This window comes from Entelurus aequoreus, linkage group LG08 (genome assembly GCF_033978785.1).
Source record: "Entelurus aequoreus isolate RoL-2023_Sb linkage group LG08, RoL_Eaeq_v1.1, whole genome shotgun sequence".
NCBI lineage: Eukaryota > Metazoa > Chordata > Actinopteri > Syngnathiformes > Syngnathidae > Entelurus > Entelurus aequoreus.
In genome coordinates, this window is record NC_084738.1 from 14,837,782 (window position 1) to 14,857,724 (window position 19,943).

At 38.2% G+C, this 19,943-nt stretch overlaps 1 protein-coding gene across 2 annotated transcripts in view; it reads left to right on the forward strand.

Annotated features, from left to right (window-relative positions):
* The window catches only part of nrg3b (neuregulin 3b), a 614,555-nt gene that overhangs the window by 580,771 nt on the left and 13,841 nt on the right, over nucleotides 1-19,943 (forward strand). For both annotated transcript variants that reach the window (XM_062055657.1, XM_062055656.1), the window contains exon 8: nucleotides 5,057-5,236. In XM_062055657.1, coding sequence (XP_061911641.1) covers nucleotides 5,057-5,236 — 180 coding nt within the window. The remainder of the gene's footprint in view (nucleotides 1-5,056; nucleotides 5,237-19,943) is intronic.

Genomic DNA, 19,943 nt, shown 5'->3' on the forward strand with positions numbered 1-19,943 from the left:
GTTTCGCTTCTTTTCCCCCAAAGTTTGACACCAAGAACGCTTTGCGAGTCGATGTCTAATCACGGCGCCGCTGCCAGTCGATGCTTCGCCTTCTTGCGCCGGCTGAACATTTTCACGTCATAATTAAATTATGAAGGAATTGCCGAGAGTTGAGGGCTGATCGATAACCTGAAGTTGGAGCCGTTAACACGGGGTGGGTGTATTTATTGGGAACATCACACTTTCAATAAAAAGAGGGAAAATTATGATGTTTATTCTCCGAATCAGGACAATATGCATTTGCTGTTAAAGCTATTAATCAACAAAAATATATAAAAATAAACGACCTTTGATTTTTCAGGTTTTGGTGTTTTTGACTTTCACTATCTTTGCTGCCAAAAACAACACCCAAGCTGCGAGAACACCAACTTTGTTATTTTCTTCTTTTTCTTTCACCTCAGCTCTGAGGATATGTTACATGCTGTTATTGTGCACAAACACAAACTTCTTATGAAAGACACCAAAGCAGCAGGATGATGAAGAAACCCAACCCCAGTCCTGAAAATGTTTCCAGCTATTTCTGTTCTTACTGAATACTCCATCATCAAAAAATCCAAGCTTTTCTTCACATAATACAAGGACACGTGCTTTTGGAAACTTAGCTGACTTTTCGGTCTGGCTGGAAACAGCGATAGAGAAGTATAACAAAAAAATGTGTACTCTCGATCAATGAGAGTTGACGCAAATGGGCAAATTAGTCAGAATATGACATGAATAAAGTGGTAATGAAACAATAATGAGGCCATTTTTTAACGAGAGGAAAGTCGAAAGGAGACGAGACGTCGCAAGAATACTAGAGTAGTGCGATTAAAAAAAAGTAGTTTCATGTGAAAGTCGCCGTTTACAAGAACATTGTCGGAGTGGGACGTGAATTCACCCTATTTTTCGGACCATAAGGCGCACCGTGCGGCTCATAAGGCGCATTAAAGTGGTCATATTATAATATTTTTTTCCACATTTAAAACACTTCCTTGTGGTCTACATAACATGTATTGGTGTTTCTTTGCTCAAAATGTAGCATAGATTATGTTTTACAGATCATCTTCAAGCTGCTTTCTGACAGTCTCTTTTGTGGGCGGTCTTATTTACGTTGCTCCACTTCGACTGTATCTTCTCCCCGTCATCTTTGTTGTCGTTTTTAGCGCTTTCATAGCAAGTTTACTGACAGATTAAGTTCGAACTTTACACTATTTGGTAGTAGAAATGGCAACAGTGGAGAATGATTGCCCCACAACAAGAGGATAGAGGAAAAAGAGGGAGCTTATTGACTATGGCTCGGGCTACAATGGCGCAAATGAAAAAATACACATCAGCTGGAACCAATAGGTAAGAAAAGTTGGTTTTGCATAATAGGTTGAAACAAAATGCCCAATAATTTCTCTCCTGATAGGTGCCATTTTGAATACACACACCATGATAAAACCTGTATGCTGAAGCACAGGACGTCTGACTATGGTAGCCATTATGCTCCATCGATCCATCAAGCGATGCGGGTTCATAGCTTACCAAAGTCGTACTAAAACATTCTGATAGATTTTTGAGCATTGTGTGTGATGTTTTATATTCTCAATAAAACCTCAAAGTTTAGGGCTTGCTTGCTTACTGGTACTTTCTTGCTAGTGTAATTGTTTTAAACAGGGGGCGTCAACCTGCAGTCCACACGTATCTCATAAGTGTCAGAAAAATTATATGTAAATTATCAAAAAACTTTCCGTTCTCTGGTTTCCCAGTGAACAGTCAAGATGTCTTTGTTGCACCAAGCCAAAGGCTTGGAAAATTCCGCTGTGTATGATGGGAGGAGACGGGAGGGGTTATCTATTGTCATCCAAGACCTGCCCAAGCTCGATCCACATTTCGGGAGAACATCCGCACCGTAACACAACATAAACACAACAGAACAAATACGCAGAATGAGGTGGGTGGGGTTGGGGGGGGTTTGGTGGTAGCGGGGGTGTATATTGTAGCCCGTAAGAGTTAGGGCTGCAAGGTGTTCTGGGTATTTGTTCTGTTGTGTTTATGTTGTGTTAGCGTGCGGATGTGTTTGTCATTCTTGTTTGGGTTCACAGTGTGGCGCATATTTGTAACAGTGTTAAAGTTGTTTATACATCCACCCTCAGTGTGACCTGTATGGCTGTTGAACAAGTATGTCTTGCAGTCACTCACGTGTGTCTACAGAAGCATCATACAACATGTGACTGGGCCGGCACGCTGTTTGTATGGTGAAAAAGCGGACGCGTCGACAGGTTGTAGAGGACGTTAAAGGCAGTGCCATCACGGCACGCCCTTAATATTGTTGTTTGGGAGATTGTCGGGAGGGGCACTGAAATTTGGGAGTCTCCCGGAAAAATCGGGAGGGTTGGCAAGTATGTTGCTAGGGCGGGAAAGCCATTCAAAGAAGGGGAATTTATTAAAAAGTGCATGTTAGATTTTTTTAAGAAATATTTTCTTGCGGCCCAGCCTCACCCAGTTTCTGCATCCAGTGGCCCCCAGGTAAATTGAGTTTGAGACCCCTGCGCTACGCCATCTAATGGCGGGGATGCCTAAGGATGATGTTTGATAAGAAATTATCGAGTTTGAGCCTATTATCGAATCCCCTTATCGAACCGATTCCTTATTGATTCTCTTATCGAGTCCAGATAGGTTGTTGTATATGGAAAAAAACACACAATATTTGGTTTAACAAAAGCTCACTTTTATTATGTAAGAAAAAAATAAAATCTAATAAATAAAATATTGACTGTTACCCCCCTAAAAAAATTAAATTAAATAAATAAATATTGACTGTTGTTACCCAAAGTATATTAAGTGGGATTTTTAAGTAAAACAAATATATACAGTAACACAAAAACAACCTGTCTCTGTGATCACTATAGGTGTATAAATAATAATATAGTGTTAAATAAAATCAGTCCCTCGGGCACAAAACTGAAAATAATACAGCTCTCCAAAAAGTGCACTTCTGCTGCTATTGGACATAACTGTTTGTTATGATGCTTTGACATTTTTGCACTTTATTTCTTTGTTGAAGGAAAATTCTATGAAGAGAAAAGTTGTTTGCAAATGTGGTTACAAAGCTAAAAAATGAAAAGTTAAAGCTTAAAAAAGAAATACACTTTATTGATTTAACATTATTTCTTTATAGGGGGAAAGATGTGATGTTATGAGCTAGGAATATAACAACTACACTACCCAGCATGCAACGAAAGTGTTGTTGCATGTCGCCACCCGGCAGCTAAGAATGAGGTTATGAGCACGCTGTGAAAGTAAACGTCAAGAACTCAGCCAACACGCCTAGTCTGCATTATTTATTATTAGACAGACAACACATATACAGTTTGTTTGTTTGTTTTGTTTTGTTTACAAGGAAAGAAAAACAAAAGTTAAAAAAGGGAGATGTCATATATATACGTATGTGCTGCGGTTGCTTTAAGAACGTTGCGACAGCTGCCGTAAAGGAGGTGCGTTGCTAGCCTGGTTGCTATGTTTCCGGTTGGTCGTAAAAGTGTTCGTCATGTGTTTGTACCCTGCTCAAATCTCTCGGTAAAGTTATTCATTGGATTATACCAGGGGTGTCAAACTCATTTTAGATCGGGGGCCGCATGGAGAAAAATCTACTCCCAGGTGGGCCGGACTGGTAAAATCATGGCACGATAACTTAAAAATAAAGACAACTTCAGATTTTTTTTTTTGTTTAAAAATAGAACAAGCACATTCTGAAAATGAACAAATCATAATGTTGATGGGTTTTTTTACACATACATGTTGCAGTTAATAGTATTCTATCTTTATTTGTCGTTACTTATACTTTCTGAATAAATGATGGGATAATGTTCATCAGTCAACTCATAGGTGTAATTTTCAATCTATTAAGATAAAAAAATATCAAAATCAAATTACAGGATGTTATTTATGTAGTTTACTCATTTTTCTCAACTGGTGCACTAAGATCGTGTGTTTTTTTGGGTTTTTTTTTACATATGTAGCATCATCTAAAATTATACAAAGAATTGCTATTGCGACATCTAGTGGACACATTTAGAAGAGCAGTTTCTTTCATTCCAAAATTTCGCAAACTCATCCCGCGGGCCGCATAAAACCTGTTTGTGGGCCTGATCCGGCCTGCGGGCCGTACGTTTGACACCCCTGGATTATACCTTTTGTTTTGAACTTTATTACACATTGGAGCGCTTTTTCCCGTGCATTTTTTTCCCGCTTTCCCTATCTGCGCCTAATGACTGAGCTACGTGACGTCATTTCTTGTGATGTCTCACGGGGCATTTCTGGTCGGGACGGGATTGGTCCCAGGGATTCGAATAAAGAACCAACTCTTTTTCTTTACTATAGTGGTCTCGATAACGGGTACCGGTTCTCAAAAAGGGATTCGAGTCCAAGGACTCGGTTCTTTTCTTATCGAACAACCGGGAAAACCGGTTTTCGAGTATCATCCCTAGGGATGCCACATTTTTGCTTGCAACTTAAAGCATAACAATTAACTGAGGGATAACTCCTACAGTATCTCCAAACACTCTTAAACTGAGGTTCAGACAGGAGCTCTGTACTAGAAAATGCTGGGAAGCATGTTGGCAAGAATGTCCTTTCAGGCTAAAATATGGGAAGACAGGTTTTTTTCTTTTTCTTTTTTCCAATGACCTTTACGTTTTTGACTTCCCCTGCGGTGCCATCAGCAGTGTGCCCGCCGTCTTCATTTAAAAGCCGATGACTGCACTTTATTGGCCTTCGACCCTCCATCTATCTTCTCGCATCAGCCAATGATGACGCAAATAAAATGTGTAATTGCTAAATGACATCTGTTCCACACGATGACGATAGCCGTGTCGCCGTTTTTTTTTAACGCGTATTATAAATTTGGGCTCCCTTCCGCCGCGGCGCTCGAGCGAAAGGTCACTCCTAAACAGGGAAGAGATAAAGATTTTACAACGGATTAGCGAGCGCGGCGTGAATCCGTGCAGCTGTGTTAAATCCCTGATATTCATCCACGCTTCCTTTCTGTTCCCAGGAGCAATTCCCTCTCGCTTAGCCCGGCGCTGAAACGGAAGGAGAGCAACCACGTCAGGACGCCGCCCGTGTCCGGAGGAAAGCTGAAGCTGCCGCCCGGTCTCGCGTCTCACGTCTACAAGCACTTGCAGGAGGAGGAGGAGGAGGAGGAGGAGCCAACACACTTGGAGTCCTTAAGGAGGTGACAACTTTTCCGCCTGACCCTCTTGAGGAAACGGGAGGTCGGCGGGCCGGTTCGGATGTTAAACTGGCGAGGCGGAGGGATAATTTGGCGAGAAATGAGTTGATGACCCGCACGTTTGATTCTGTTACAGCTTATGAAATGTGATCTGCCGGGGCGGCTCCTTCACGCCGGGCTGTCATAACTCATCGGGATAACAGTCTTGATCTCGTACTGCTGGGTCGCATCCGGCCAAACCGGAGATTGGCGCCTGCGTGCCGCCGCAGTGCTTCTCACCGGGGGCAGAAGCACAACGGTGCTGATGAACAGAAAATAGACCCATGACATGGATTGTAAAATGCCTGGATGGGTTTGATTTGGTACATACTAGTCTTAAAGGTCCCCTATTATGCAAATGGAAGCTTTTAATGGCGGTGGAACAGGAATATGCGTCCCCGAGGCCTCTTTATGTGCACCAACCATCTATCATCTTTATCCACTTTTGAAAGGAGACGCTTGACTTTGAACGTTTCAGTGAGGAATAACCTCCTTCCTCGTGTACATGAATAAACAGGCTTCGCGACATGTCTTAAAATCAGATGATAATTTTTTTCCCCCTCAAAACTCAACAGTGCGCCTAATGGACGGAATAATTCTGGTTTTGCTTACCGACCCCGAGGCAATGTTACTTGGTACATGGTGTAATGGTGAGTGTGACCAGTAGATGGCAGTCAAACATAAGAGATACGTGTTGACTGCAATATGACTCAAGTAAACAACACCAACATTTTATATGTTCCATTGGAAATATAGAACATTACACGCAGCGCTCAAAAACCAATCAAAAGGTTTTAGTACGACTTTGGTGAGCTATGAAGCCGCACCGCTTGGATTGTCGGCGCATTAAACATACGAGTATTATTATGGTGTGCAGTGTTTCCCATAAACTGCCAAGATACCTGTGGCGGTGGGGGCGTGGTTATGGGCGTGGCTATGGGCGTGGTCACCATGACACCATCGAGTAATTTGCATAATTTACTACAATGATATGATTTTCTCTAAAAAGGCTAAAAAAAAATGTATACTTACTAATGAATAATAACAGTTTTGTTTTAAACGTCCATCCATCCATCCATCCATCCATTTTACAATATGATTACAACACTTTATGTACATATTTATATACAGATTTGAACAATAAGTTATTGATTGATTGAGACTTTTATTAGTAGGTTGCACAGTGAAGTACATATTCCATACAATTGACCACTAAATGGTAACACCCGAATAAGTTTTTCAACTTGTTTAAGTCGGGGTCCACTTAAATTGATTCATGATACAGATATATACTATCATATATACTATCATCATAATACAGTCATCACACAAGATAATCACATTGAATTATTTACATTATTTACAATCAGGGGTGTGGAGGGGGGGGGCGGGGGAAATATATTTATTATCAATCAATCAATCAATCAATCAATGTTTATTTATATAGCCCTAAATCACAAGTGTCTCAAAGGGCTGCACAAGCCACAACGACATCCTCGGTACAGAGCCCACATACGGGCAAGGAAAACTCACCCCAGTGGGACGTCAATGTGAATGACTATGAGAAACCTTGGAGAGGACCGCATATGTGGGTAATCCCCCCCCTAATTGTGGTTCTTACAAAAAATATATCTTAAAAAAAATAAAAGCTAAAATGTCTCTTAAAGCGCTGCCCCTTTAATTAGTGCATACTAAATAATTTAACTTTAGCCTACTACTACAACCATATTATTTACCAGCAACATAAAGTGAAACAGAGGCAGAGGTGTCCTGCCACAGTCAGTAACAAATAAATAGAAAACAGTAGTGGTGAAATACAAATAAGGCAACAAGAGAAGTATCCTACACTTCTCTTTTGTAAAGTAAATCTGAACAGCCTATATGGGCATCTACATCAACTATATGATTTGCCTGAGAAGCTGGACAGGACAAAAAAAAAAAAAAAAATTGTTGTTTTTTTTTTGCGGCGGACGTAATTCTTTCGTGGCGGGCCGCCACAAATAAATGAATGTGTGGGAAACACTGGTGTGTGTATAATATATTATCTGCCGTTTTGTTTCACAATATTATGCAAAAGCAACTTTTCTTACCTTCTGGTACCTGCTGATCTGTATTTGGGATCTGCATAAGTCCTGAAAAATTGTGCCCGTCCGACTTTGTAGTCCGTGCCGACAACGTAGTCGATAATCTTCTTATGTGGCATTCATCCTTCGCTGTTGCCATTTCTAATGTAAAGTAGTGTAAAGTTCTTACCGTATTTTTCGGACTATAAGTCGCAGTTTTTTTCATAGTTTGGCCGGGGGTGCGACTTATACTCAGGAGCGACTCATGTGTGAAATTATTAACACATTACCGTAAAATATCAAATAATATTATTTAGCTCATTCACGTAAGAGACTAGACGTATAAGATTTCATGGGATTTAGCGATTAGGAGTGACAGATTGTTTGGTAAACGTATAGCATGTTCTATATGTTATAGTTATTTGAATGACTCTTACCATAATATGTTACGTTAACATACCAGGCACGTTCTCAGTTGGCTATTTATGCCTCATATAACGTACACTTATTCAGCCTGTTGATCACTATTCTTTATTTATTTTAAATTGCCTTTCAAATGTCTATTCTTGGTGTTGGGTTTTATCAAATAAATTTCCCCAAAAAATGCGACTTATACTCCAGTGCGACTTATATATGTTTTTTTTCCTTCTTTATTATGCATTTTCGGCCGGTGCGACTTATACTCCGGAGCGACTAATAATCCGAAAAATACGGTACTTATATCTGTCAGTAAACTCGCCATGAAAGCGCTAAAACATACCGGTGTAGTGAGTTTACATTATTCACCCAAGGAACTTTAGTTATTAGAGAGTTCCGGTCGGACATTTTTTCATGGGACACATTTCCGTGTTGTTGTTGTTTCCGGATGAGAAGATGCTGCTCCGTTATTGATTGAAGTAAAGTCTGAATGTCATTAGAACAGTTTGCTCCATCTTTTGACACTTCTTCCACTCCCGTCCTTGCACGCTACACCGCTACAACAAAGATGACGGGGAGAAGACGCTGTCGAAGGTGAGCCACGTAAATAAGATCGCCCACAAAACGGCGCATCCTGAAGCGACTGTCAGAAAGCGGCTTGAAGATGATCTGTAAAACATCATCTATGCAACATTTTGACCAAAGAACCACCATTACATGTTATGTAGACCAGTGGTCCCCAACCACCGGGCCGCGGCCCGGTACCGGTCCGTGGATCGAATGGTACCGGGCCGCACAAGAAATAAAAAAAATTTAAAAAATTAAATCAACATAAAAAACACAAAATACACTTACAATTAGTACACCAACCCAAAAAACCTCCCTCCCCAATTTACACTCATTCACACAAAAGGGTTGTTTCTTTCTGTTATTAATATTCTGGTTCCTACATTATATATCAATATATATCAATACAGTCTGCAGGGATACAGTCCGTAAGCACACATGATTGTATTTTTTTATGACAAAAAAAAAATAAAAAAAATAATTACCCCCCCCCCCCCCCCCCCAAGTGTTTTACATTTAGAAAAAAAAAATGACTCCTTTAATGCGCCCTATAATCAGGTGCGCCTTATATATGAAAAAAGCTCGAAACTAGACCATTCATCGGCAGTGCGCCTTATAGTCCAGAAAATACGGTATTTCTAAATTTCCCTTACATCTTGGACGCTACATTAGCACTGCTAGCTGCTATATATTAGTCACACCGTATATATATATAGGTTGTAAAATCAGTTATTTACACAGAAAGATTCTGTAGATGTTTATTTACATACCGCATTTTCCGGACGATAGGGTGCACCGGATTATAAGGCGCACTGCCAATGAGAGGGTCTAGTCAGGTTTATTTTCATACAAAAGTGTATCGGATTATAGGGCGCATTAAAGGGGTCATTTAAAAAAAAAAAAAATTCTAAATGGAAAACATTTCCTTGTGGTCTACATAACATGTAATGGTGGTTCTTTGGTCAAAATGTTGCATAGATGATGTTTTACAGATCATTTTCAAGTCACTTTCTGACAGTCGTTTCAAGATGCGCCGTTTTGTGGGCGGTCTTGTTTACGTGGCTCACCTTCGGCAGCGTCTTCTCCCCGTCATCTTTGTGTAGCGGTGTAGCGTGCAAGGACGGGAGTAAAAAAAGTGTCAAAAGATGGAGATAACTATTTTAATGACATTCAGACTTTACTTATATCAATAACAGTACAATAACAACGCCGGAAATGTGTCCCGTAAAAAAAACGTCCGACCGGAACTCTCTAATAACTGATGTTCCTTAGGTGAATAATGTAAACACACTACACCGGTATGTTTTAGCGCTTTCATGGCGAGTTTACTGACAGATATAAGTTAAAACTTTACACTACTTTATATTAGAAATGGCAACAGCGGAGGATGAATGTCCCATAACCAGATGATAGATTAAAAGAAGTAGCTTATGTACTACGGAGTTGCCACGGACTACAAAGGCGGACGCGTGCAAATTTTCAGGACTTATGCAGATCCCAAATACGGATCAGCAGGTACCAGAAGGTAAGAAAAGTTGCTTTTGCATAATATTGCGAAACAAATCGCCAGATAATATATTATACACACACCATAATAATATTTGTATGTTGAAGCACAGTACAATCCATCAAGCGGTGCGGCTTCATAGCTTACCAAAGTCGTACTAAAACATTTTGATAAGATTTTTGAGCGCCGTGTGTAATGTTCTATATTTTCAATGGAACATATACAATTTGATGTTCTTTACTTTAGTCATATTGCAGTCTACACGTATCTCTTATGTGTGCCTGCCATCTACTGGTCACACTTGTCATTCAGCATGTACCAAATAAAATAGCTTAGAGGTCGGTAAGCACAACCAAAATTATTCCGTACATTAGGCGCACCGGGTTATAAGGCACGCTGTCGAGTTTTGAGAAAATGAAAGGATTTTAAAGTGCGCCTTATAGTCTGAAAAATACGGTACCTTAATTGTTTCCAAACGGTGCTTGTAACACAGCAGTAAAACGGCTGATCAAACAAAACAGAAGTCATCGTCGTGGACCCACATGCACTGGGTTAATTGTTTTATGGGATTAATAACAAGTTTGGTGCTCTATGCCGAGGTCAAAGCTTATGTGCCAATCGAGAGGCAATTTAGCAGCATCCAAAGTGTACAAGCACCATATTAGAGGAATTAGTTCCTGTATTAGATGTCGGAAGTCATCAACATGGAACTTACGCAAGCAGAAAAACTAACTAATGAGTCCTGCTTTTGACTAATTAATGAGTTCTGTTTTTGATCAGAAAATCAAAATATGTGGCAATCAAATTCAAATCAGGACCCCTTTGCTGAAGAAACAGCAATGTCATCAGTCTGGCAATATACGTAATTGCCTTGCACAATCAGCCCATCCAGAGTGCGGGAGTGACCTCGTTCTGAATGTCACACAATAAGAAAAGTCACATCGTGGACGTGTGAAGTTGTCACGATTCATGGCAGGAGCTGTCATGGTCAAGTCAGGATAGCGCCTCGTCCTACTTTTACACTACTTTGACACAAGTTAAGGTTCAGCGGCTGGTTAAAAAAGCAGACTTTTACTCGCCAGGCGGCTACCTAAAGGCTTAAATCACTTTCTAACTGGGATGGTCTTCACTGGAAGAAGCCTTCATGTGTGAAATCCTCTCCTCAGATTTTTAGTCATCAAAGGCCGGGGAAATTTAATTTTGGTGCGGATATGGAGTAGGATGCAAATTCAGGATTTTCTGTTACCTTCATTTCCAGATGAATAATGCATGAATGTTAAAGACACAATATAAATTAGGGGGTTATCGATGAATGTGCACAATTTGGTGCTGATCCTATTCATTACTCCTTGATTGTGGCACATTTTCACATACAAGTCAGTCTTTGTTTGCTAGACTGAGCAAAAACAAACTTAAGATTGGTGTTGGAGTTTCTTCATACGACATTGCTCTGATCATTTACCAGCAGTGCAATAATCTTGATAAATAATGTATATTGTAAATTCATGATACATTAAGCATACAATAAAATGTACGAATACACTTTTACTATCACTATAAACTCTATTATTACTATGCAAATATAGTCTATGCGGGTAGTTTGGCTAGTTTAAATAGCGTATGGCTATTAACTAGCCCAGGCTCCAACTACGGAATATAAAACACATTTTTCAAGAGCCAAAGTTGTTTGTGTGCCACTTGTTGGTTTACATCAGGGGTGTCCAAAGTGCGGCCCAGGGGCCATTTGCGGCCCGCAGGTAACTTTTTAACGGCCTCACGGCACATTCTAAAAATATGATGAAAAATAAATAAAAAACATAAAAAGTAGTATAAAAGAGCAAACAGGTGAAATGTAACAAGAAAATGTTGCATTATTTACTCTAATAACACAAAGCTGCCATGCAGGCTGTTTCTTTCTTTAAAAAATAATAATGAATCAAAATCAATGTCATTATGAATTGTTGACCTATTCAAGGCTCCATTTACTTCACATTAAATATTCCACTTTGAGATATTTTGGGGGGAAAATGTTGCATATTTTTTGGTTGCCATTTAAAAAACAAATTTTTTTAAAGAAGGGCCTAAAACGAACAAACAAAAAACATAAACAACAATAAAACTTATAATTGACGGATAGATCAGAAGTTGATCTTGAGACTATTGTGGTAAAAGTTTAAAAAAATGTTGGATTTATTTTTTTAAACTTTACTGAGCAGTACCCTTTTGGATCCCCAATAATTTTAGTGGAACTTTTTTTTTTTTTAAGTGTCATTTCTCAAAAAAATAATGAATTAAAATCAATGTTGTTATGAGTTATTGACCTTTTTAAGACTCCAATTATTATATAATCTCAAATATTCCACTTTAAAATTTTATTGGGGGAAAATATTGCATATTTTGTGTTTTTTTCCATAAAAAAACACGATTTTCCGTGACAAAAATGGCATACAACTTAAATCTTTAAAAGCGTTTTATTGACAGATAGACCTAATGTTGATCTAGAGATTTAAACCTTGAATAATAATAATAATAATAATAATAATAATAATAATAATAATAATAACACTAATATTTTTTTTGACCAAAACCTTTTGGGGTCCCCGGGATCAAGTCTGAGTGGAGGCTAGAAATATAGAAATGGCCCCCGCTTGCTTTGATTTTTCAGTGTGCGGCCCTCAGTGGAAAAAGTTTGGACACCCCTGGTTTACATGCATGAATGTTGAGTATTTTTCAGACTGTAAGGCGCACTTAAAATCCTTTCATTTTCTCAAAAATCGACAGTGCGCCTTATAACCCGGTGCGCCTAATGTACGAAACAATTGTGGTTGTGCTTACTGACCTCGAAGCAATTTGATTTGGCACATGGTGTAATGATAAGTGTGACCAGTAGATGGCAGTCACACATAAGAGATGCACGTAGACTGCAATATGACACCAGTAAACAACACCAAAACTTTAAATGTTCCATTGAAAATAAAGAACATTACACTCAAAAATCTGTCAACATGTTGTAGTATGACTTTGAAGCTTCACCGCTTGATGGATTGTCGGCTCGTTACGACTACCGTAGTCAGAGATACAAGTATTATTATGGTGTGTGTAAAAGGACCACAAAATGGCACCCATTAGCAGACATATTATCTGGCGTTTTGTTTCACAATATTATTCAAAACCAACTTGTCTACCTGCTGATGTGTTTTTGGGATCTGCATAAGTCCTGAAAATTTGCTCGCGTCCACCATTCTGGCCCGCATCGACGCCGTAGTCGATAAGCTTCTTCTTTTTCTCCATCCTCTTGTTATGGGGCATTCACCCTCTGCTGTTGCCATTTCTAATTAAAAGTAGCGTAAAGTTCTAACTTATATCTAGCCTTGGAAGAGCTAAAAACTACCGGTGTAGTGACTTTACATAATTCACCCAGGGAACTTTAGTTATTAGAGAGTTCCGGTCGGACGGTTTTTCACGGGACACATTGCCGGTGTTGTGAGCCACGGATGAGGAGATGCTGCTCCGTTATTGACATAAGTAAAGTCTGAATGTCATTAAAACAGTTAGCTCCATCTTTTGACACTTCTTCCACTCCCGTCCTTGCACGCCACACCGCTACAACAAAGATGACGGGGAGAAGACGCTGCCGAAGGTGAGCCACGTAAATAAGACCGCCCACAAAATCTCGCATCCTGAAGTCATTTTGGTCACATTTTGACCAAAGAACCACTATTACATGTTATGTAGACCACAAGGAAATGTTTTACATTTAGAAAAAAATCATAATATGACCCCTTTAATGCGCCTTATAATCCGGTGTGCCATTTGTATGAAAAAAGACTTGACTAGACCCGCTCATCGGCAGTGCGCCTTATATTCCGCTGCGCCCTATGGTCCGGAAAATACGGTAATTTGATTGAATAATTTACCCACCTGCGTGCATCAATTAGATCTCGTGGGATGTATTATTTTCCACAAACAGACAATATTGATATAAATAATTATTGTCGTGCACATTAGGGCATAGAAAAACAACAGTAAAGTGTAGTCGGTAAACAGGCTGTTTATATACTGTAGTTTAAAGCATTCTGGTGGTAAGCTACAACTCATGATGTATAAGAATATAAGATGACATCTGTTCATCAAGACCGTTTTTTGAGAAAAGAATTCACGCTACTTGTTGGTTTGCAATATAAACATAAGACGACTTGTCTTTTTTGACTGTTTTCTAGGGTAAAAATATTGTCTTATATTCAGTTTGATAAGGTAATACTAATTTTTGATTATTGGTCTAGGTACGTATATTTTTAGGAGATTACCACAATTGGAGAAGTTCAAGTTCACCTATAATCCGGTGCGCCTAATATATGAAAAAATATTTAAAATATACACCATTCATCGGTAGTGCGCTTTATAATCCGCTGCGCCCTATGGTCCAGAAAATATGGTAATTTGATTGAATAATTTACCCACCTGCGTGCATCAATTAGATCTCGTGGGATGTATTATTTTCCACAAAGAGACAATATTGATATAAATAATTATTGTCGTGCACATTAGGGCATAGAAAAACAACAGTAAAGTGTAGTCGGTAAACAGGCTGTTTATATACTGTAGTTTAAAGCATTCTGGTGGTAAGCTACAACTCATGATGTATAAGAATATAAGATGACATCTGTTCATCAAGACCGTTTTTTGAGAAAACAATTCACGCTACTTGTTGGTTTGCAACATAAACATAAGACGACTTGTCTTTTTTGACTGTTTTCTAGGGTAAAAATATTGTCTTATATTCAGTTTGATAAGGTAATATTAATTTTTGATTATTGGTCTAGGTACGTATATTTTTAAGAGATTGCCACAATTGGAGAAGTTCAAGTTCACCTATAATCCGGTGCGCCTAATATATGAAAAAATATTTAAAAAATAGACCACTCATCGGCAGAGCGCCTTATATTCCGCTGCGCCCTATGGTCCGGAAAATACGGTAATTTGATTGAATAATTTACCCACCTGCGTGCATCAATTAGATCTCGTGGGATGTATTATTTTCCACAAAGAGACAATATTGAGATGAATAATTGTTGTCGTGCACATTAGGGCATAGAAAAACAACAGTAAAGTGTAGTCGGTAAACAGGCTGTTTATATACTGTAGTTTAAAGCATTCTGGTGGTAAGCTACAACTCATGTTATATAAGAATATAAGATGACATCTGTTCATCAAGACCGTTTTTTGAGAAAAGAATTCACGCTACTTGTTGGTTTGCAATATAAACATAAGACGACTTGTCTTTTTTGACTTTTTTCTACGGTAAAAATATTGTCTTATATTCAGTTTGATAAGGTAATACTAATATTTGATTATTGGTCTAGGTACGTATATTTTTAGGAGATTGCCACAATTGGAGAAGTTCAAGTTCACCTATAATCCGGTGCGCCTAATATATGAAAAAATATTTAAAAAATACACCATTCATCGGTAGTGCGCTTTATAATCCGGTGCGCCCTATGGTCCAGAAAATATGGTAATTTGATTGAATAATTTACCCACCTGCGTGCATCAATTAGGTCTCGTGGGATGTATTATTTTCCACAAAGAGACAATATTGATATAAATAATTATTGTCGTGCACATTAGGGCATAGAAAAACAACAGTAAAGTGTAGTCGGTAAACAGGCTGTTTATATACTGTAGTTTAAAGCATTCTGGTGGTAAGCTACAACTCATGTTATATAAGAATATAAGATGACATCTGTTCATCAAGACCGTTTTTTGAGAAAAGAATTCACGCTACTTGTTGGTTTGCAACATAAACATATCACGACTTGTCTTTTTTGACTGTTTTCTAGGGTAAAAATATTGTCTTATATTCAGTTTGATAAGGTAATACTAATTTTTGATTATTGGTCTAGGTACGTATATTTTTAAGAGATTGCCACAATTGGAGAAGTTCAAGTTCACCTATAATCCGGTGCGCCTAATATATGAAAAAATATTTAAAAAATAGACCATTCATTGGTCGTGCGCTTTATAATCCGCTGCGCCCTATGGTCCAGAAAATATGGTAATTTGATTGAATAATTTACCCACCTGCGTGCATCAATTAGGTCTCGTGGGGATGTATTATTTTCCACAAAGAGACAATATTGATATAAATAATTATTGTCGTGCACATTAGGGCATAGAAAAACAACAGTAAAGTGTAGTCGGTAAACAGGCTGTTTATATACTGTAGTTTAAAGCATTCTGGTGGTAAGCTACAACTCATGATGTATAAGAATATAAGATGACATCTGTTCATCAAGACCGTTTTTTGAGAAAATAATTCACGCTACTTGTTGGTTTGCAATATAAACATAAGACGACTTGTCTTTTTTGACTTTTTTCTACGGTAAAAATATTGTCTTATATTCAGTTTGATAAGGTAATACTAATTTTTGATTATTGGTCTAGGTACGTATATTTTTAGGAGATTGCCACAATTGGAGAAGTCCAAGTTCACCTATAATCCGGTGCGCCTAATATATGAAAAAATATTTAAAAAATACACCATTCATCGGTAGTGCGCTTTATAATCCGCTGCGCCCTATGGTCCAGAAAATATGGTAATTTGATTGAATGATTTACCCACCTGCGTTCATCAATTAGGTCTCGTGGGGATGTATTATTTTCCACAAAGAGACAATATTGATATAAATAATTATTGTCGTGCACATTAGGGCATAGAAAAATAACAGTAAAGTGTAGTCGGTAAACAGGCTGTTTATATACTGTAGTTTAAAGCATTCTGGTGGTAAGCTACAACTCATGTTATATAAGAATATAAGATGACATCTGTTCACCAAGACCGTTTTTTGAGAAAAGAATTCACGCTACTTGTTGGTTTGCAACATAAACATAAGACGACTTGTCTTTTTTGACTTTTTTCTAGGGTAAAAATATTGTCTTATATTCAGTTTGATAAGGTAATACTAATATTTGATTATTGGTCTAGGTACGTATATTTTTAGGAGATTGCCACAATTGGAGAAGTTCAAGTTCACCTATAATCCGGTGCGCCTAATATATGAAAAAATATTTAAAAAATACACCATTCATCGGTAGTGCGCTTTATAATCCGCTGCGCCCTATGGTCCAGAAAATATGGTAATTTGATTGAGTGATTTACCCACCTGCGTGCATCAATTAGATCTCGTGGGGATGTATTATTTTCCACAAAGAGACAATATTGATATATAAATAATTATTGTCGTGCACATTAGGGCATAGAAAAACAACAGTAAAGTGTAGTCGGTAAACAGGCTGTTTATATACTGTAGTTTAAAGCATTCTGGTGGTAAGCTACAACTCATGATGTATAAGAATATAAGATGACATCTGTTCATCAAGACCGTTTTTTGAGAAAAGAATTCACGCTACTTATTGGTTTGCAATATAAACATAAGACGACTTGTCTTTTTTGACTGTTTTCTAGGGTAAAAATATTGTCTTATATTCATTTTGATAAGGTAATACTAATTTTTGATTATTGGTCTAGGTACGTATATTTTTAGGAGATTGCCACGATTGGAGAAGTTCAAGTTCACCTATAATCCGGTGCGCCTAATATATGAAAAAATATTTAAAAAATACACCATTCATCGGTAGTGCGCTTTATAATCCGCTGCGCCCTATGGTCCAGAAAATATGGTAATTTGATTGAATGATTTACCCACCTGCGTGCATCAATTAGGTCTCGTGGGATGTATTATTTTCCACAAAGAGACAATATTGATATAAATAATTATTGTCGTGCACATTAGGGCATAGAAAAACAACAGTAAAGTGTAGTCGGTAAACAGGCTGTTTATATACTGTAGTTTAAAGCATTCTGGTGGTAAGCTACAACTCATGTTATATAAGAATATAAGATGACATCTGTTCATCAAGACCGTTTTTTGAGAAAATAATTCACGCTACTTGTTGGTTTGCAATATAAACATAAGACGACTTGTCTTTTTTGACTGTTTTCTAGGGTAAAAATATTGTCTTATATTCAGTTTGATAAGGTAATACTAATTTTTGATTATTGGTCTAGGTACGTATATTTTTAAGAGATTGCCACAATTGGAGAAGTTCAAGTTCACCTATAATCCGGTGCGCCTAATATATGAAAAAATATTTAAAAAATACACCATTCATCGGTAGTGCGCTTTATAATCCGCTGCGCCCTATGGTCCAGAAAATATGTTAGTTTGTGGTAAAATGATGCAGTTACTAAACCACAGTGAGTTGCATAACTTTCACAAATATAAAACGACTCATGTTGTTTTTTCAGTATGGTATATTTTCCTAAACGTCACAAGGAAAGCTGCATAATTCTACCGGCCAGTTTTTTGGGGGGCTTTGGCGTCAGTCTTTACTTCAGTTCTTTTGCCCAGAAATCCTCAAATGACAGGCTGCCTCGCATCCAGCGAAGACGCTTCCTCAGAAAGCAGAATGTCAAGGAGCTCCACCAGCCTCAAAATTAAACAACCCCAGAGAACACTTTATTATTTTATTTCTCCGTGCCAGGGAAAGTGTGAGAGAAAGCGCCTAATTTGGCGTCAGCCTGTGCCACTTATCAGAAAACGACATCATTAAAGCAGCAGCAGCAGCAGCGTCCCTCACGTATTGCACACCCTTAAAGGAGCGCCTCCAAGGATAACAGCGCCTTTATGTGACCTATTTCCAAAATGTATATATTTCTTCACGAAAGCACCAAAGAAAAGTTCTCTGCCAGCCAGAATGAGCGTATCCCCCAATCCAGGTACTGGCTTTTGTCGCCGTTTTAAAGAGAATGGTTCGGTGGGAGGCGGACACAAGAGCGTACCAGTATTTTTGCTGCACCCACCAAATTTTTGAATAAAAAAATATTTGCCATATATTAGCCGCCTTTTATATATAAGCCGCAGATATACACTACCGTTCCAAAGTTTGGGGTCACCCAAACAATTTTGTGTTTGAGCCTTCATTTCTAAGAACAAGAATAGACTGTCGAGTTTCCGATGAAAGTTCTCTTTTTCTGGCCATTTTGAGCGTTTAATTGACCCCACAAATGTGATGCTCCAGAAACTCAATCTGCTCAAAGGAAGGTCAGTTTTGTAGCTTCTGTAACGAGCCAAACTGTTTTCAGATGTGTGAACATGATTGCACAAGGGTTTTCTAATCATCAATTAGCCTTCTGAGCCAATGAGCAAACACATTGTACCATTAGAACACTGGAGTGATAGTTGCTGGAAATGGACCTATGTAGATATTGCATCAAATATCAGACATTTGCAGCTACAATAGTCATTTACCACATTAGCAATGTATAGAGTGTATTTCTTTAAAGTTAAGACCAGTTTAAATTTATCTTCATTGAAAAGTACAGTGCTTTTCCCTAAAAAATAAGGACATTTCAATGTGACCCCAAACTTTTGAACGGTAGTGTATATATGTTATGAAATGAGATTTTTTTAATGTTTATTTCCAAACAGTGTCTCTTACCCGGCAGTAAAACGGCTGATCAAACAAAACAGAAGTCATTGTCATGGACCCACTAGGTGCGGAAGCTAGCTCTCCAATCAGCTAAAAAGACTCAATAACTCCACGGTGACGTCTTGGTGAATTTACGAAACTGAAACAATGCAAAAATAATGCTACGGTAAGTTAATAATACTAACACTCGTAAACATGTTAGCATATTCGCTAGTGCTAACAACGCTAGCTTGATTACATTTTGATAGCACGTAGAAATATGCATGAAAACACTCCTACAGAAATCACGCATGGGACGGTTTAGTAAGTATGAATTGTTTTAGATCTATTGTAAAACTTACAAACGTTGCTTGGAGTGATGAATGAAGAATGCATACAAGCAGAAACGCTATGGATGACTATACTATTTGTTGACTACAAAACATTTTGGTTAGAGATGTCCGATAATATCGGGTTGCCGATATTATCGGACATCTCTAACCAAAATGCCGATAAATACTTTAAAATGGAATATCGGAAATTATCGGTATTGGTTCGGAAATGATCGGTATTGGTTTCAAAAACTTTAATTTTTAAAACGCAGCTGTACGTAGTGGTACACGGATGTAGGGAGAAGTACAGAGCA